The sequence below is a fragment of the Bombus pascuorum genome, chromosome 15, assembly GCF_905332965.1.
Source record: "Bombus pascuorum chromosome 15, iyBomPasc1.1, whole genome shotgun sequence".
Taxonomy (NCBI): Eukaryota; Metazoa; Arthropoda; class Insecta; order Hymenoptera; family Apidae; genus Bombus; species Bombus pascuorum.
In genome coordinates, this window is record NC_083502.1 from 2145065 (window position 1) to 2165066 (window position 20002).

Sequence of the window (20002 nt, forward strand, 5' to 3'; positions counted from 1 at the left end):
CCGGTCCAACTGATCGCGCAGATGGCTTGAAAATTCCACTTGTTCGAACGTTGCCCCAAGGTCGAGTCCTGGAGGATCGTTCCGCATGACGCAAGAGTCCTCGTACCGAAAGCTGGGCCGAGGAAACTCGGTGCGCCTCTGCGTGGTCTAAGACGATCCAAGACGAAGGAAGGGAATAGAAATCGGTGACGTGCGTCGAGATCAGCGGTGAATGAGGCGCTAACGACCGGTGATTACGGGCGGGAATCCGTGGCAACACGCGTAAGAGCGGTTACGGAGGTAGGCCAGGGCCCGGCCGGAACCTGCGTGTGGCGGCAAATAATCAGCCGTGTAGGTGAGGATGTCCATCAATCCCGGAGCGCGGGACCTCCCGCGACGTTTCTCATCTTCTCGCCGAGCGACGTCTCTCCCCGACAGCGTCCTCCTCCTCGAAGGACTTTGGCCACGCTTCGGGAGAGCCGGTGCAAGATTGATGCGCCGGCGTAACGGCGTTTTTCGACCGTTTCGTGCCACCATCTCTCTGTCTTCGGCATCGCCGGACGAGAGCTGCTTACGAGTTACAAGCTATCGCCTCTGCTCGAGTATTTCCAGCCAAACGAAAGAGAAGACTAAACTGCATCGTCGTTTTTAAATTCCATAACGAGAACCAAATGTCTGAGTTGTCCACGGTTACCGAAGGCGCCGTCACGTTCACATTGGCCAACCGCGCTTGCAATGACCAGGCCACGGGTTCAAAGGATCAGGACCAACGATAGAAGAACGAGCTGTTCCTAGTCGAACGACAAATCGGTTGACGCTGAATTTCAACGGTTCGATTGCTTTATCGCTCGGTGTGAACGAAGCTTAAGAGAGAACGCGAATCTAGTTCGTATTTGTTCGATTCGACGGCTGAGAGTTGGTGGGTTCAAGCAGGTTATAGTCGTCTTAAGAAACGCGAAAGTAACGCAGAGCCACGTACAAGACGGGAAATATGTATAAATATTGGGACTTGTACGCATCTAGCGAAGATTGAACGCTTTTCACTGCCCCTGCTTCTTAATCGTCTTAAGGTAAATCTGCTATTATGTTCGCATCGTACGTGCCGCATAATTAAGTTGCGGATATTTATGCATTTACAGGGAAAGTGCTAAATTATACAAAATAGGAAATTTAACAGCTATCGTAATATCAAGGGGAAGCAAAACAAATTGCTGCTTGGGTTTATCGAAAGCTTATTTAAATATAATATAAACTCCTTCCTTGTCACAATTTACGCGGCACCTTTTTTACGCGATAAATTACGACACAACTTACGCGGTAAATGTTACGCACGACCATAATTTACGCGGCCAGAGAATATATTTTCCTAAAAGTTTCAAAAGTAACGAGCGCATACAGTAATTTATTATTCCGCGATATTGAAACGCGTCAGTGCTGCACGTGATAATGACAAAAGTACATTACGTCGTGCCAGTCGTCGTACGTGTACGCATCTTTCCTTTCTTACCGACAGATTCTATTTACGCGATTTCCATTCGCGTGAAACGAATCTATGTGAAACGGATACTCCGCGTCGATCGACGGACGAGCGTACTTATCGAAGCCAAAGTTAAGGCTTTGTCGATCGATGTAACACGTAGGTGTCCCGATATCTATGCAGCGTATGTTCCAAATTACAGAGAGCCACGTCACGCGAATCACTTAGGTTACACCAGTTCAGATATAAGGAGCACGAACAGTTCCATCTTCCTGATATTCAAATGCCATTGAACGCCAAGCAATCGTTGCCAACGAGGATAACAATTTCGCTGGTGAAATACGAAAGATTCGTCTGGTCAAACAGAGGACCCGAAGGATGAGTAAAGGCGTATCGAGATTATCGCCGGTGAATCCGACGCGGCTGTAAAAGTGAAATTACACCGGCGGTGAAGTCGCTGGGAGAGAGGTTAGGCGAAGAGGGGAAGAAGCAGAACGGGCATAATGCGGGCCTGAAAAGTAGACAATGGACACTTACGGGGCCGAGAATGCGATAACTTTATACGCGATCGAGGTTTCGCTGGGTCGGGGTGGAGGGAGCCACAGAGGAGGCGTGGAGGATCACGATTTACCCATACAAAATCGCGGCACGTATGCCGCGCCGGTAATCAAACCCATAAATCCGAGGCATAAGCAACCTCTGACACAGATTCTCCTCTCTCTGGCTCTTTATCTGTTCGGCGCTGGCCCGCCGGTGGCTTGCCCGATCGCAGCCGATAAACGCCGCTCGTTCGCACTCGATTTCCTTGTAATTATCGCTTCGATGCTCGGTGGACGGTGCTCGAGTTCCCGGGCTCGTCGTTTCTGACGATTCAATCGCTCCACCGATAATATTCCACGGTGAGACTTTCCAACTGGCTTCCACGTTTTTTCCAGAGAATCTTCCAACCAGCATCTTTCCGCGGTGCAACGATTAAACGGAGAGACGATGGAGCGAAAAAAGAACGACAGGGTTTACAGGAAATTGCAGGAGCTACGCGAAGGCAACGGCGGATAAGAGAAACGCGACGTGGGGCGCACTCGTTCCACGTTGTGCTCGACAGACGAGTGCAGTGGAGTCGAGCGAAGTCGAGTCGAGTGTTTCGATGCATGTGCAGGCCGCGTGGTTGGGCGTGGTGATGCACGGCCGCCTATCGAACTGCTCTATCGCTAATAAATCTGCGGCTCAACTAGAATCTGCCTCGAGTTATGCGCGAATAACCACGGATCCGAGCCGTCGAAAAAACTTACACGCAAACTCTGCGAGAGAACCGTTCCGAGGGACGAGTTACGAGCATACCGAGACTCGTTCCTCCAGAGGGGAAATCCCTAGGGTAAAACGTGCCTTCCGGAACACTGGCAACTTTCTACTCCGAGGTCTTTCGAATTTCGTAGGTGGAACGATTCGTCCGAGATTTCCATCTTAATTTCTTTCCAGCGTAGAATTTGTTAAACCAACTTTTAAATTGTCGCTAAACGTTCGTTAGAGAGGAAGCGACCGTCAATTTCTACTCGAAACCATCGGTCTAGTATCATCAATCTGGTAAATAGTACTGAATCGGATCTAGGTATTTACATAATTCGTAATACCAGGTTCTAGAGAAGTTGCGAGTTCAGACAGAGACTACTGCCGCCATCTATCGTGTGACGCGGTAACCCGTTCCTACGGCGCGTTCCCATGCAGCGTCAATTTTTAATAAACGAGACTTACCAGTAAATCTGCTCCATTCCAGATTCCGATTCCTCCGTGTCGTTTGCTCTACCGTCGCTTCGCCTGGAACAAACGACAAGATTGGAAAATTCATTAATTCGAATGGTCGATTCCGTAACATTACGGCGCGTAATGATATTTAGCTGCGATTATTGCATGGTTTCAGGGTGGACAGGCGGTCCATCGATTCGGACAATTAAAAAGCGGGGAGGCAAGAAGGTTGGTTGGTGGATTTGTCATTGATTCCTGGCAGGTTTCGAGCCAGGGTAGCACACCCGCTAGGAAGTGGCCGAAGCGTTTGCCAGGACATCAATACTTCTACGTCGCGGCCATGAACCGGCACATTATTCGTCGATAATGTCTCTGGTCCGCGCCACGGGGAGATGCTAGTGGAAGATAAATTCTTTTCTACCGATTCCTTGCCTACTGATTCACCTAACGCTTCGTGGGACGTATATATTTGGTTTTAAAAATGTATCTGATTCGAAAACAATCTAATGCAATAAGTAATTATATCTTATCGTCTTATAAAGTAAAATACCTAACCAACGCACCCCTAAATTTAGGCTCGTATTCTACACTTTTGTTAGTCCTGTATTCTCCAGTAATTTATTTTTTTTTTTTCTTGCCTCTTTCAGGGCCATTTTACGAAACGAAATGTCATAATGCAAGATGAAATAAAATATTATAATAATATCACTACATAAATTATAATATTATTATAGTACTATCATTCGTGTGGTATAATATATTTCATACGTTTGAAAATAGGTATATACAGTGGTGTCTAGGTTATCCGAGCCCAGTTTAACCGAAATTCCGTATTATCCGAGATGCTTTGAACTTTACCAAAACCTTACCTTTTTCGAAATGTTGACACGAAGAGTAAGAGATTATAAATAGTCAGGTATCGCGAAAGCAGTGAATTAAACTTGCGATCGATTTAATAATTAATTAAACTTAAATACACGTAGAACATTATATGGATAATAAATATACAAACACTAACAGACTTTTCCGTATTATCTGAGTTTCCGATTATTCGAGGCAGGTCCGATCGACATCGCCTTCGATAATCGAGACTCGATCGTAATTAAAAAATTAAAACTCGATAGGAAGTTGTTCTACTTATCGAGTATTATAATACCTTGTTATTAGAATACTGATATTATAATTACATTATTTATATCTTATTACAATATACAAAATTATAATACTTTATATTATAATACTGTAATACATATATATTACAATATATTATCTTGTTTGTATATTTTATTTTATAATTACCATAAATTTGTTAAATTTCTTACCATTTCTTAATTATTACTTAATTTACAAATTTAGTAATTATAGCAATAAATATGCTAAATATTAGTATATAGATTATTATAATACTAATACCACAATACTACTACTATAATACTCTACAGAAAGCACTATGCTTCGGTTATTTCATATATATTTTTTCATGTTCCGTGCCATCTTCCGCCTCGAAATTTCCTATAAATGTACAAACGTCCACAGTCTGAAAAGAAAGAATCGAATAGTTCTGTAACTGTTCGATCGTCGATACAAAAAGGAAGTGGTTTGGGAATAAGTTAGACATATCGGTAACACAGACCACTTCCGTCTCAATATTGCCAACGGCTGTTTATCGCGGCAATTTGCGGGACAGTTCGTAAGAAACTCGGGGCGATTGTCCCGCGGGCATTAATTGGCTACATTATATCGCTGTGCGCGCAATGCCAGGGAAATCGAGCGTGACGATCGACCGAGGCGATCTGCTCACGCTCGCGTACCACGCATAACCGCGAAGATACGAAAGGAAAATAATTTGGCGAGGCAACGTATCGAGAAATTGAAGGCGACCGTCTCTCGCCAGATATTTCTCCCGTTTTATTCTCCATCGATATCGATGAATTTATATCGGTTAATTGCCGCAGCCTCGGTGAAACATCGAGATGAAAAACATCGTAAAGCATTTTACCATCTTTCAATTCCCAACTGTTTCTTTTCTTTCTTTTTGAAGAAATACGAAGAACGTCTCTGTTTTGGCTGAAACTGCATCACGAGGAGGGGGTAAAGATGAAATAACAGAAAAAGAGGGGGCAGGGAAAAAATGAGGCAAAACTGTATCGAAGATAATGAAGGGGTAGCCGTGTGCCATGGCGATCGGGTGCATTCACCGCAAAAGAGGAATAACACGATGAACGACGACTATTATAGACGTGGCTGCAGGGAAGAAGAAATCTCTCGTGCAAAGAAAAACTCGTACTCGACGCCGATTAAACAAATATTATATTTCTCGACGGAAATAACAAAGGTGGCTGGCTCCTTTGCAAAAAGCTTAGCGGGGGAGTTGAAAAAAAAGAAACGAAAAGAGCTTACGGAAAGAAATTCCTAGCGAAACGATCGAAGGCCTCTCTAATGGTCGCGGATAACTCCTAAAATTACACGATCCACGGGCACGAAAGTCGTGGTTTCTCTTCTATCTTTGTAGGTATACTTGAACGATCGGCTGCGGCGCGCAGCCAATAAATTTTTCACGTAACCTGTACCAATAAAATGAGATAGCGGGAGTAGAGAGAGGGAGGCATCGACGCGATCCTGAAACAACTATACTTATCGAGGATCGTGCCTCGCAGGGTCTGATGGAACCCCGCGTTTTCAGTCCCGCTTCTGTAATTACTATCCTCCTCTCGCGTATATACCATCGTTGCCTCTTTACTCCGGTTCGTGCCAAAAACGACAACCTTGCCCTTCCTTTCCCGCCCTGCCTCCGCCATGTCAATGTCGAATGCAAGTTCATTTCGATCTCTTGCATACGTACGATCGACGTTGCTTACGAAAACATGTGTTACGTCACGAGGCTTAGTATAGGTCGCATTTCTAACCGTCTCTCGCGGTCCTACAGTGTCGCAGACGAATCGTCTTATCTGCCCGACGAAAAATATACAATGTATCGACGCGCGCATAGTCGTCACCAAGCAACGAGTTCCAGAAACGTCGATTTTGGTCCGTTATTTTATTCTCACAAAGAAGGTGGCCTACGTGATCATAGGCGCGAACGGTGGCGTGATCCGAGCATAGTGGGGGTCGTCTCCCCGAGAAGACAAAGAATTGATCTAAAGGCAATCAGTCTCATTTGGAGATTCAAACGATATACATCGAGAGGTCTGACGATTGAAATTAAAGTCGCTTAGTCTAACGAATTCATCGAGAGATATCGTAAAGTCTGGTCGAATTTCTGTAACGCATTAACTGTATTCATCGCTGAATAATTTGTGACGCTTTTATTATTACATAATTCATTGTTAAATATACAAGCTATATTAACCTGTTAATGCAGTGTTAAATTCATTGAACCACCTCTGTTATCTTAACCGAAACAGGGGAACGACTAATTCGCGGCGTCGATTATAATCGTAGCGAGAATTTACGTCTCTCGCGACCGCGTCTCTCCGCGAACGGTCGTAACACCATGCGACATCGTTAAGCCTCGTCTCCGCCGAAGCAACGTGGACCGAAACTTTCGTCGCCTCTTGCTGCTCCTTAAAATGTTCCCAACGAACAGCAATTTACGGAAAGTGGATTTTAACTTCTTCCGCTGACAGCGCAAGAAGAAGTTGCTCCATGTTGCCTGGATGGAGACCGAAGCTTTGCTTTCGCGTGTGAAAAGAACGACTCGTGTCTCAACAACCGATTACTTCAGATTAAAGCGCGAAATAAGAACGCGTGACCATTGGAAGTTTCAATCTGTTAAGAGGCCATGCTCGAGTCCAGTTCTTCCTTTTCCGCGTATAATTTAAATTCTCTATATTCTAACGCATAGTTTGTGAAAACCCTCGTAGTATCTATACCTGCAACATTTCCATTCGACGTAGTTGCAATTGATTTGCTTTTAGTTTTCGTTTCAAGAGTATGGACATAGCGCCGTGCATGATGCGGTCAACAGGTTAAATGGATTAAACCTAAGCAACAGTTTTCAGAGCTGGGACCAAGAGCTTACAAGGGACATAAGTAGTTGCTTCCAACGGTGTCTTTACGTGGTATCGTTAAGAACACAATAATTGTTACAATCGATTAGTTTCTATCGATAGCGAATTAAAACAGATCAACGAAACGAAATAAACCAAATGAATGTTACATCGCGATAAGATATATTACTATGATGAAATTCGTATCAGGTATATCTTCGAATTGTGAATTAAATACGTCCATTCTACCGTACCAGAGAGGAGATCCCCATGACTACGTACATTTTGCTATCTTCTTTTCTATTGTGCTTCCGGAGATATCGCGGCAAATCACGTCGTATTGCTGCTTCGTAGTACGTAGGTGCATCGATACAGCAGGGTGTTTTCAACGTCCTTAAAATATAAGATAAGCCAAAGAGGCTAGCAAAGTTGGTAAGCCTGTCTGTATCAGACTAATTACACTGTCACGAGGGCGAAACGCGTAGCTAAAAAGGAGGGGAAGGGTGGAGGTATCGCAGCTTCTCGTTCGAACGCGCTTCTTTTTCCGCTGGAATTGTCGCTGCGGTCGGTTCGAGCGGCGATCACGATAAAAGCATCGGACAATAATAAACAATGCGTGAAACGACAAGTACAGCCGGGACATTCCGCGAGATGGTATCGCGGAGCGGCGTGCTAGCCAGCGGAGAGCGCAATCAATCATTCGAACCGGATAAAATATAAAATACGCTGCCACGGAACGACGACGGTGTACGCGACGCCCGGTGGCGATGTGTGCCCGCCGTTTTATTTATTTGCACGGTCATGCAAGTTCCGCGGAATTAACGTATTTTTTGCACGCGACCCGGCCACCAGGATGACGGGTCGATCCGCGACCTGAGCTTTTATTATCGCCGGGCTTAATGGAGGTTTCGCGCGCGACTACCACCCCCTCTCACCCCTCCGCCGTTCCTCGTCCAGGCACCCCACGACATTCTGATCCTTTTAACAGTTTTCTTGAATAATCCTAGAGACACCGTCCATTCCGCCACTATCTGATTACACATCGACCATAACCATGATTCGCAAAACGGTCGATACGATGCGACAGACACTTTGGAAAATGAGGTGGTCGACGCGATGACCTCTCGAAACTAATTTCAGACTGTTGCGAACTCGTTGCTGAATCACGCAGGCCGAGGACTACGCACGTGATCTTACCAAATATGTATACACCGTTGCTGATAAATACGTGGACACGTCGAGCGATTTGCAGTCGTAACTGGACCGTGGACATTGACGCGTTTGTAGGGAACTTGAAAGTACAGAATCGCGCAGAATGCGCGTAATACGTAGAAATGTATAAATATCCGGAAAGTATAACGCTTGCTACTTGGATACTTGGCGGATTAAACGATTTTGTATTGTTTGTAGGTTCGACGTTTTCAACGATATTCTGGAAAATATTAGGTTATCTTTCTTTTACAGACATGTCTTTTACAACAATGCATCTTTATACAAACACGTAACCTAACCTGTCGAACGTTGTGGTCTTTATTTTGGTAGAACAAAATGGATCATACGTAAAATAATATAAAATGAAAAATCTTGTGCATCCATTATTTTCTTATAAACGAAAGAAACTTTTCGAACGACCTAATATGAGTTTGCATGAAAATCCACAGTCGAGTGATATCGTAACAATGTGCGAATTTGATTAGATTGAAGAAATCAGTGACGAATTAGAATTAGAATTAGACACTCGCTGTCTTTTTATGAAATTAACAGAATGTAAATCTGAATTAAATCGTTTAGGAAACGTTGCAATAATATTTTTCTACTGATTATTTAAATATTCGTAGCCGTGTCGCATCAATTTCGTCGTTGCGTCAATTAACGTTGGAAGTTTTTCTATCAGTTTAGAATACCTTTGTTGATATCTATGTATCTTACAATTCGAAGATCAAAGAATCTGCGGATAAAGAGCTCGTCAAGCAAGAGAAGAAAGGTGACAATTACGCGTGCCAGTCGTATTATTACTTATTGATCTTTCAGAATCAATTTAATCGGCTGATAATAACGTTCCGTTATACGTAACTGCGATGAGACGATGAAAACAACAAAATCAAAATCATTACAGCTTTGGCTGTAGCTTTCCACTCTGAAGAGTGTCTCGTTCAAAATAAACAAACATTCGGATATTTTCGAGCGGCAGTTACACATTTGCGCATGAAAACTAAAATGAGGAAGGACTGTTCGAACAACTAACTGCTACGGTAGTTCTCAGGGTGATCTCTACGCGTATACACACGTACGTAGAAATATATTATCACGTTTAACGCTTACTTTACCTGGCTCGATCAAATGACCGCGGTTGATATTTAATTTAATTTAATATTGTATATTCATTGTCATTTCTTTTGTTCATACGACTTTATGTAAATTCTTATAGTATTTGATTAATTAATTTATCAGTTTTTGATAATAACATAAACTAATAAAAATGAACGGTTTTAAAATTGAATTTAAAATTGTACATTCTTTGTCATTTCTTTTTTTCATACAACTATGTATAAATTCTTATAGTATTTGATTAATCAATTTCTCAATTTTTGATAATAACATAAACTAATAAAAATGAACGGTTTTAAAATTGAATTTAAAATTGTACATCCTTTGTCATTTCTTTTGTTCATACAACTTTATGTAAATTGTTATAGTATTTGATTAATCAATTTCTCGGTGTTTGTTGATAAAATGAACTAATAAAAATGAACAATTTCAAGATTGAATTTAAAACTCTACATTCGTTATTTCTTTTGTTCATACAATTATATGTAAATTCTTATAGTATTTGATTAATCCATTTCTCAATTTTTGTTATTAACATGAACTAATAAAAATGATCGATTTCAAGATTGAATTTAGAATTGTACACCCATTATTATATATGAATATTATATATACAAATTCTTATATTATGCGATTAATCAATTCCTCAATTCTCCTTGATGTAAGAATTTACATAAAGTTGAATGAGCAAAGAAAATAGCAACGAATGTACAATTTTAAATTGAATTTTGAAACCGGTCGTTTGACCGAATCTGCTAAAGTTAATGTTAAAACACAGGGTGCATACACCTACACAAGTTTCCCATTTGACTTAAGATGTATCATACCCTTAGAATCGAGTGTTTAACCGCGTTATTCGAAAACAACCGACTCGTCAATTCGATCTCGATACGTCTCGTTTATTTTCCCTGACACGCGACGCTATAGAAGAATTCGCGTGCTCTGTCTCTATGATTGCGCGAGGGAAGATTGGCTTGGAAGGAAGGCGTGTGAAGCCACTTCGATCGTTATACACCTCGAACAGCAGAAAGCAAGAATTGATAAATTCGCGTATCAACTGTGTCCGTCGTGACTCGCGGAATTCTAACGCGTAAAGCGTAACATAGAGAAACGTTCTAAGGAGGAAGATCGAAGATGAAGGAAAGAAGGGGAGAGTAGGTTCAAGGGCGGAGGATCTGCCGGTTCGAAATATTCGTGGAGCATAATGACGACTGGCGAGTGCATCGTGATGGATGGTACTCGGTGTATCTTGTATCGCGGCTACCACTTGCTTATTAAACTGTTCGGTATTCCTCGGTGGACGGGCGCAACAAGCCGACGCGCGGGGCCGGCCATGAACAACACGAGTTTCCAAGGGGAAGAAGCGGAGGAAGATCGATGCTCGTCCCGGCTCGGACCGAAACTTTTAATAAATGTCATCTGCTACCGAGGTAGCAGTCTCTTCTGACTCGTTATAAATCGCTACCGTGCGCTGCTCCGGTCTTTAAGGGCCGAAAATTATCTGATTCCCTGGAACCGGCGTCGCCAGCCTACAGCAACGAATCTACTCGTCGACTTTGTAACGCCAACCTCCTTTGTAACGCGTGATCCGCTTCTACAATACGATCTCGTTCCATTATTACTCGAAAATTGAGAAGGCTCTATATCGGTATTGTCATGGGGCCATCGGTAACGATTTCAGGTTTTATTAATCGATTTTGGAATTTTTTATTCGACTTGGTCCTCTCGCCTCCTTCGCGGAGAACGTAGGATACAAAATGAAGTCAAACACTAAATTTTATTAATTTAAACTAGAACGATCGTTATGGTCGTTTGTATACCAACGGTGCTATTTAAGTTCCATTTAAGTTAACGTCCAACCGCGATCGATATTTTCGATCAAACATGTTTCTGACTGTCGTCGAAGGAAAATAGCGTAGTATTGTTAATTTCATGGAACCGACGTTCAGATTCCTTCCGCTTTTATTGATAAATTTTCTAGTAATTTCTCCGAGTTTTGATGCCTATAGAGGCGAAGAATCGCGTCTAATCGCCTGCTTTACCATTGCAAATAATTTCAGTGGAACGCGAACGACGTTGGAAGAAGGGAGGTAAGATAGAAAAAAAAGATGGCGTGGAGCGAGCTGCGCGAGAATCGACCGATAGTTTTCTGTGGACACCCGGTACGAAACGGATGATTGCGCCTCGCGAACGCAACAGATCGCTACGTTATTATTTTCGCCAGTTATCGAATTAGATGTTGGCTTAACGGCTACGTACAACACGGTCTTCTTCGAGCCGTTTCATAGGCGTACATACGCCGCTCTTCTTTATCGCGTGATAGTAACGAGAGCATCAAACTTTAAAGATCTACTTAATTCAATTCGCCGACGGTTCGCCTCAGCCCTTTTTTTATTCTCTGTACTACCATCTGATAAAAGAGAAAGAGAATTCTTCCTGGATCGAACGAAGCTCCATCTATTCCAGCCGTTCCGACTTAACAAAATCCCTCGTTAATTCCCGAAATTGCTCGTAGCTACGTTTTCCTCTTGTTCCCTAAACCATCCAGCAAGAATTCACTGATCTCCGGACGAGCAACGATCTCGAGCGGCGATTAGGGTTGCTAACGAAGAACGTCGGAAAATGTAGATCGAGCGGGAATGAATCGGTGATCCTTTCCTATCCAGCAGGCAGAAATTCATCAATCGGACGTGATCTACTGCCGGAAGGAAAGGTAGGGACCTATGATCGCGACTCTTGCTCACGGCGGACTTTTGCATCGGCTCGACGCGGCTCAATTTCCTGCGAGAGTTGTAAATTATGCCGATTCCAGATCGCACCATGGATGACGCCCATGGGCTGCTCTCCTCGTCGAGCGTACTGCGCCTCTTCCACGGCATCGCCTTTTCCTTCTCCTCCTTCGCGCGCGCGCCTCCTTCTCTGTCATTCCGTCGTCCCACAGTCTTTCTGCCTTCCTATCCTTCCCTTTCTCGTTCCCTCTCTCGATTCCCACTCTTTTTCCCTCCCTATGATTCCCTTCGATGGCTGCGAACTACGAAGATAGGGGCATCCCCGAGATTACGGCTCACTCGTTACTACCTACAACGTACTTACGTTACTTTTAGAACTGCTTATTACTGTGATTACCGGCGCATAATGCGACGACCGACCGTTCTACAATTTATTATTGAATTGCTATAATACGGGCTACGATCCCGTGTGTATACACCACGTGGAAAACGTACGGTCTGCGAAATCTCCGCGAGATAACCAGCCTTGTCCCAGCTAAAAAGAGAGGAAAACGTGGCCCGTAGTTGAAACGCGAAAACCCTGCTTCCTACTTCTCTCGTGTTTCCTTCCTACGGCGAGATGCAACCTGGTTAAATAATCGCATAGGAAGAGAGATTCGATTATCGAAAAGCAGACGCACAGGCGTCTCCATTAAGATTTTTCTCCGAGTGGATCGTTTAAATCGCGAATTTAACGCAGCTCCGAGTATCTCGACTATGGCCCGTGGCCATTAGCGCAGCTGTCCGAGTCTGCCATACTGAGAAAAATATTCATCCGGTTGCTGGTACACGTACACGTAAGAATCCCTACGCTTCGTAGGAGAAGTACGCGGATCTTACCAGAGCCTACGAATCAATAAGGAATTTAGAATTATTTACGAGCTCGGATGTTCGTGCAAATTCATATTTTCATGAATATTATTTCGAAAATGGAAATTCGGAAGAAGATTGTTTTAGTTAGTAAGTGTATATTCCATTATTTATTGTATAGATTTACCATTTAAATACCATTGTATTACTGTCGCAAGCCTTTTTACTATATTAGATTGCCGCATATAAAATGTTTCTTCGAAGTTTCAATTTTGGGCGTCAATATCATTCAATCTTGTTCTATCGTTAATTATCAATTACATTGCGGTGGAAGAAATTTACTATGAATCGGCACGTTCGATGTTAGGAAGATTTATAATAAAACCATGAAACTTCGTTATCGTGACGTCGGTGTATATAGTCAGTATATTCGTATGATTTTCTTACGTGAATTTCAATTTGGAAAAAGCGCCACGAAGGTTTATGGAGAAAGTTAAAACTAGCATTTAAGGTAAGTTAAAGGCGTTTCCTACTCCATCTAAGTAATTTTTTACTACGCGAATTATTTTCAAGAGATTTGTAAATGCAGAAATTGTTCATCAGCTCTGTTCTACGACTTTTCGAATTCTAAGATTGAACATTCCGGTTTCAAAATTTAATCTAAAATTGTACATTCGTCATGACTTCTTTTGTTCACTTAACCTTATGTAAATTCTTACATTAACCAAAATTGAGAAATTGATTAATCAAATAATATAAGAATTTACATATATAATATACATACATAATAATGAATATACAATTTTAAATTTAATTTTCAAACCTGTCATTTGACCGGACCTGGTAAGGTTAGTGTTAACCACCTCGTAACATTATCCGTATCCGTGTTAATTACGAGGAGTGAAATCACTGGAGTCCGATTTATTCGTAATTTTGTAATTGGAGCGGAATTCTATGAAAAGAAGAAGCTAACGCCCGGATACTTTTGAGCGGTAGTGTAACTAGCAGATCGTTGGACGCGGCGGATTTTTCGTTTTCGGTCTACGTGAAATGCGGAAGAGGATGCCCAAGGCGGCTTCGATGCACACTCACCACACGCTGACTCTGCCCCTCGGTCAAATCACCGGTCTCTCGATCTTCTATACCTCTATTTCAACGCTATTCATTGTTGTATTCGTGCGTGATTGGACGAGCCTCGCCGTGAAATAACACATTTAAAAGAGAAGCCGGACCACGCACCATTTCTAGAGCGGGTAATTCTCTCCCGATAACGTTACACGTTGCCCGGTAATGCATACTTGCTCGTCGACCAGCCATTAACATATCTGGTTACCCTTTCCTCGCGTGAAAATGCTTCGTGGTACCTGTTATTGGTTTTTCAACCTTTTTTCAGAATGATTTCATAAGGTACTTCAACGTCGAGATACTGATCTCTATCTGGATCCAATGTCGTGCACATCTTCACGTCCACGATTTCATAATTCGATTCTATATAGAGTCAGGTTTCAGAATATTTGTCAGGCATTTTTGACGTATATTCATCGAGCAATTATCCGAATTTCAATGGACCTTTTGCTTTCGCGATATCATGTTAACTCTATGGAGGACGCAGTTCTAAGTGTTCTCGACAATTAAATGAACCGGAAATTTATGAGAAACGACAGGGATAACGGAAACTTATGGAAATTTCTTACGTCCACAACGATATACAGAAATATTTATAGAAAGATTTTGTAAACTATAGAAAATTTGTAAGGTTAATATATAGTACGAAAATAACAATCACAATATTTGACTGAAACAGTGGCAGGCATTTTAAACGGCTGAATTTATCGATAACCAGTAAGTGATATTTTCTCAACTTCTTTCTTACTACTCCAGCCAGCAGATGTCGATGTACGTAACATCTACTGTCAACGCACAATAATACAATATAAATTATCAACAATATTTAATAATATTAGTAGTGAACATTTTTGAAACAAAAATAAATTTATCTTTTTTTCCATGAATATCGTTGAAAAAGGGTAATGTAATTCGAATCGTTATTATACGTACGATATGATTCTGCATTAAAATATCTAACCTAACGATATAAAAAATAAAAATTTTTCCTCTTCAGGGACATGTAATTTTCTTGGTATAAAATTCGAAAAATTTCCAAAGACTCCATATAGATAAATATTTATTTAGAATATGTGGATAAATATATAATACAAAAATGCAACGAACAAGTTTGCCAATTGTACCGATGCAACTGGATTCCTCCATTGCTATAAAAATAAGCATGGGAGGATCTATGTTCCAAGAAAGGACATTAATGGGTCGTTCAGATGTGTGGCACAAAGTTAAAATTCTGAAAGGAACTCAATACAGCAGAGAAAGTGTATTGAAAGCCATATTGAGTGCTATCGAACCAGCAGAATTGATCCCTGTTAAGTACCAAGCCAGTGGAGAAGATACCTTTTTTTTGGCACGTAATTGTGCTCATGCTCTGGACAAGTTATGCAAGACTAACTTAATAATCAAAAATCCAGATGGAGAAGCGCTGATCTTGATCTTAACTTTAGGATTTGCATCCATTCAAGATCTGAAACTCAATATTCAGCCATTGATCTTAACTGCTTTGACCAAGATGTACAATTCTAATAGAAAAACTTTAGACTTGTCAGAGTTTCATAAAGACTCTGAAATGTCTAATACCGTATATTGCCCTTTATCTCAACAGAGAACTTTTTGTCATGTTTTAAAATTAACAAAGACTTCGATTGCCAAGGTAGAGCACCTGAATCTTCAGAAAAACGAACTGTTCAACCTGATTCCTATAGAAACTTCTGGTTTGACTTCCATAAAGTATCTGGATTTAAGGTACAATAACTTGATATCTATGGAAGCACTCGCTCCTTTAAAAAATCTGTGTATACTGAAGTTATGGTTAGATGGAAATCCTCTCTGTGAAAATTACTCTAGTTCTAAACAGTACATAGACTCTGCTATGAAATACTGTCCCAATTTGTTTCAATTGGATGGGGTTTACATTAGAACATCTGGCCTACCACTCACATATACTAATTACTTCAGAAATGAATCTAGGGAAGGATTAGTTACCAAATTCGTAAACCACTTTTTCGCTCTGTACGATCAGAGGGATAGAACAGTTCTGAGAGGATTATATTATAAAAATGCGTTTTATTCCATGAGCTTGGCGATTCCAACAGCTGTAGCTCACAAACGGAACCTCGTTCAATTTACAGCGAATAGAAATTTATTAAAAAATGTGGATTCAATTAAGAAACGGCAACAGCATCTTTATTACGGACAAGATAATATTCTGGTTGGTCTAAAAAGATTACCACGGTCCTATCACGATAGAAATTCTTTTATATTGGATATAATGTATGACGATGGCAAATGTTTAGTAATCTCAGTTTGCGGACTATTTAGGACCATTGGCACCACATCGCAAATTCTATCGTTCAACAGAACATTCATTATTCAAGCTGGTCCTGATCACGAATACAATATTATAAATGATCAATACCTAATAGATTCTACTATACAAGAAATTCCACCAAATAGTATGGAAGGAAGATTTCACGACGACGTCGTGCCATCGTGCTTTAGCGTAAGCGAGAAAAAAGAGTTACTAGCCAAATTTGTAGAAGCGACCAAGTTGAACACCGATTGGTGTCAGACTTATTTAGAAGAAGCTAAGTGGGATATAAGAAAAGCAATTTCAAATTTTATGAAGGACTATAAATCTTCCGCCGTTCCTAACGAAGCATTTCAAAAATAATATTGTTTTATATTATATCGTGATATAAATATATTAATATAATATATTAATATAACAGTGAAATTGTAAATGTTACGAAGCAAGTATATGACTTGTAGAATTTTCATTTTTGCAATATAAAGTATTTCCTTCCAATTCGTCTTATTTTCTGTTATATAAAATAAATTTTAATAATTATTGTTTACTAATGCTCGCAATTATCTACATCCTGTCTCGTTAGTTTGAATCTGCGTTCAGTAGATGGCTCCACAATGTGAATTGTGAACGATACAAAACACAAATGCATTAATAATTTCAAGAGAGATTTTATTTGCAATAAATTAAGCACGCTATTTTTATTCCTACAGATATCCCTAAAATTTACATAACTCGAAGCATTTCCATTAATTAAAAAACATCCACAAAAATAAGTTACTAAAACCATCAATTATTTCCAGAGTTATAATGAGAAATGGAACGGCTTCGATAAAACGAGATATCCTTGACAGAAAAGGACTTTTTCTTTCCCAAGTAGTTCTATGTTAGAATAAACCCAACACCATTATATCAATGAGCATGTCGTGATGTTACTCCTCTGGCATTTAGACAGAGGATGCTCACTGACTTCATCAAAAGGTTATACATTCAAGGATTACGCCGATTGCAGGAGACCCAGTGAATGAGTCAAAGAACTTTTATTCTCTTTCTTTTACCAAATATCCAACTATTAATTGTTTATTCGATGGCTTATATAATAGCTATTTATGGCACGTTCTTCGGACGCTTGCTGATCGTTAGAATGTCCTTTACAGTGGCTAGCAGAAGTGTTTGTACATTTGCCACAGAAAACTTTTATGTTAATATCGTGTGTATTTTATAAAACAATTTGTAATTTCATTAACGCTGTAATAGGACTCTATTACCATGATTACATTGGCAACAATCTAATCCAATCTAAAGATACATACATATAGAAGTTACAAGATATTTACTGTTAACTCATATTTAGTAAAAAATTAATAAACAGTACGAATAGTCATCTTAAGCGTGTAATTTAAAAATGATCTCACCGAATATTGAGAGTTATTAGTATAGTGGATGATTACCTATTTAAATACTTTTCTGATCCCCATAAAATATTATACTTGTATCCTCTTCCAACCTCTGTATACACTTCCAGAATCGTTAAAAATTTTTTCAATATAATTATGATAATTGGGTGTCATTACAACAAGCTAATGAAATTTAAAAATGTTTCGTATAACACACGTAATGTGTTCATAAAATGTGTACGAATACTTACACGAGCCACTGTACGTTATAACTCAATCGGACGTTCGATTAGAAGATGCAAACGACGGAAAATTCAAATGCTATAGGTTTCAACTTTCAACGATCGATTATGAATCCTTGTGAAAACGTTTCTATGTCAACGTCGGTTAAAATGACAATCTACAGAACAAATCTACGAAGCAAATGCAAGCGTGACTGAACTTTGTGCGTGACTTATACATAGGTTAGAGGCTGCACTACTGTAAGATGTTCCTAGCTTTAAAGGTTACCTTGAAAGGGAGGATGTAACTCATAACCAAGAGAATTTTATAATGTACTTTTTACTCAAGCAGTATTTCAGCTATCTGTTCTTATTGTACGTAAAAGAAAATTAATTACATTACACCATTTGAGATATTTGGCGGTATAACAACAGCGGAGAAAATAAATACAAGTAACCCTGGCTTTCCTATCAGATTCACCGGGAAAATTGTGCAAAAGCGGAACAGGGACAGCCTAAACGAACGATCAGAGTCGGCGAAATAATCGTCCTCGCGTTTTCCTCCAGATCCTATCTCTCGGAGAGCGCTTTCCATTGCGCAACCAGGCTTCGTTTCCTGGTTCCATGGCAGGAAGATGCCACCAAGGAAAAAAATCCGTCTGACAATAACGCGTGTTACGCGATCGTACGTGTTAGTCGAGCAGCTCGCTTTACCAACAATTACGGGACCTGACGGCGCGCATACCTAGCGGTATAATAAAATGATCGTTGTGTGAAACTGCTGCCAGCCTCCCACGAGAGTTTTGCCTGGTTGAAAAAGAAGTAACGGCTCCACCATTATTCCAGGGTATGCCCCCGGCTAATTACAACTTCCTTCGATCGACTTGTCCGCGCTGCTTACCTGGCTCGTCTTCCTCAAGGTTCTTCGATACGAAAGTCTGGCTAAGAACCGCTGGACTGTGCGTGACACTGATCATCAATTTCGTAACGCTACACGGCACGCAGATCATCGATCAAATTCCGATAAGACGGCGAGGACGCGCGCCTCTTCGTATCTTTCGTTGTCTATCGAGTGTAGACGAATCGTTATTTTGGGAAATAAATTCTTTACATCGCTCGAACGTTTGCATGCAAATTTCATTTTTTCTTCTTCTTCTTTTTCTTTTTTTTAGAATTAAACTATCTGCATCGCGCAGAAAATTGCCCCGTAGATCCCTCACGATCGGAACTACTTAATTCAATAGGACTCGGAACCTCGTGCAAAGAGAACTATAGACGAAGAGAATCGAGGACAGCACGCGTGCCATTGTCTACGCATCATTCGACTTCACACTCTTTAGGGACAGGAACATCGCGAAAGTAGCCGATCCATTGAAGGAGGATTTTTCCTCGTAAGAGAGGAAAAAAAATCAGCCTGCGAAAGCGGCTGGAGTACGTGACAATGCCTTTAGGGGCACAACCTGTTTCTTAACATCGATAAGACTTCGGAGAAAGTCGAACCGTATTGGTCCCATGGAAATTCGTGTCTGAACAGGGAAGAGGCTCGACGCTAGGAGGGAAATACGAAACTGAAGGATCCAGCCGAGCGGGCAACGCATCCTTGTGCCAGATCCGAGGCTGCAACGACACATTCGTAGCACGAAACCGATTCTACGATTTCGCGATTGCGACACGAAACATGTCCGTGGCTCGTTTCTGTCGAAAACACGCGCTATCGTTTGCTATCGTAAAATTCCATGGGATGGAAAATGAAAAAGAAAATCTAAAATACAGAGACGAGAGAGCCGATTTGCCAGACAGAAGCACCTCCGAGAGAACCGTAGGTAATTTCGTGAGATTTTCTGCGAAATGTGTAATTAAAAT

The 20002-nt window shown here is 41.0% G+C and overlaps 1 protein-coding gene across 2 annotated transcripts; it reads left to right on the forward strand.

Moving 5' to 3' along the window:
• Positions 1 to 14968: 14968 nt before the first annotated feature.
• LOC132914916 (nuclear RNA export factor 1-like) lies at positions 14969 to 17168 on the forward strand. Of its 2 annotated transcripts, none has more exons than XM_060974430.1 (2): positions 14969 to 15145; positions 15214 to 17168. In XM_060974430.1, the coding sequence occupies exon 2, from the start codon at positions 15313 to 15315 to the stop codon at positions 16885 to 16887; it is 1575 nt and encodes a 524-aa protein (XP_060830413.1). In that variant the 5' UTR covers positions 14969 to 15145; positions 15214 to 15312; the 3' UTR covers positions 16888 to 17168. The 2 variants fall into 2 exon arrangements, with proteins under 2 accessions (XP_060830413.1, XP_060830412.1); XM_060974429.1 differs by having other exon boundaries at positions 14969 to 15123.
• Positions 17169 to 20002: the final 2834 nt, after the last annotated feature.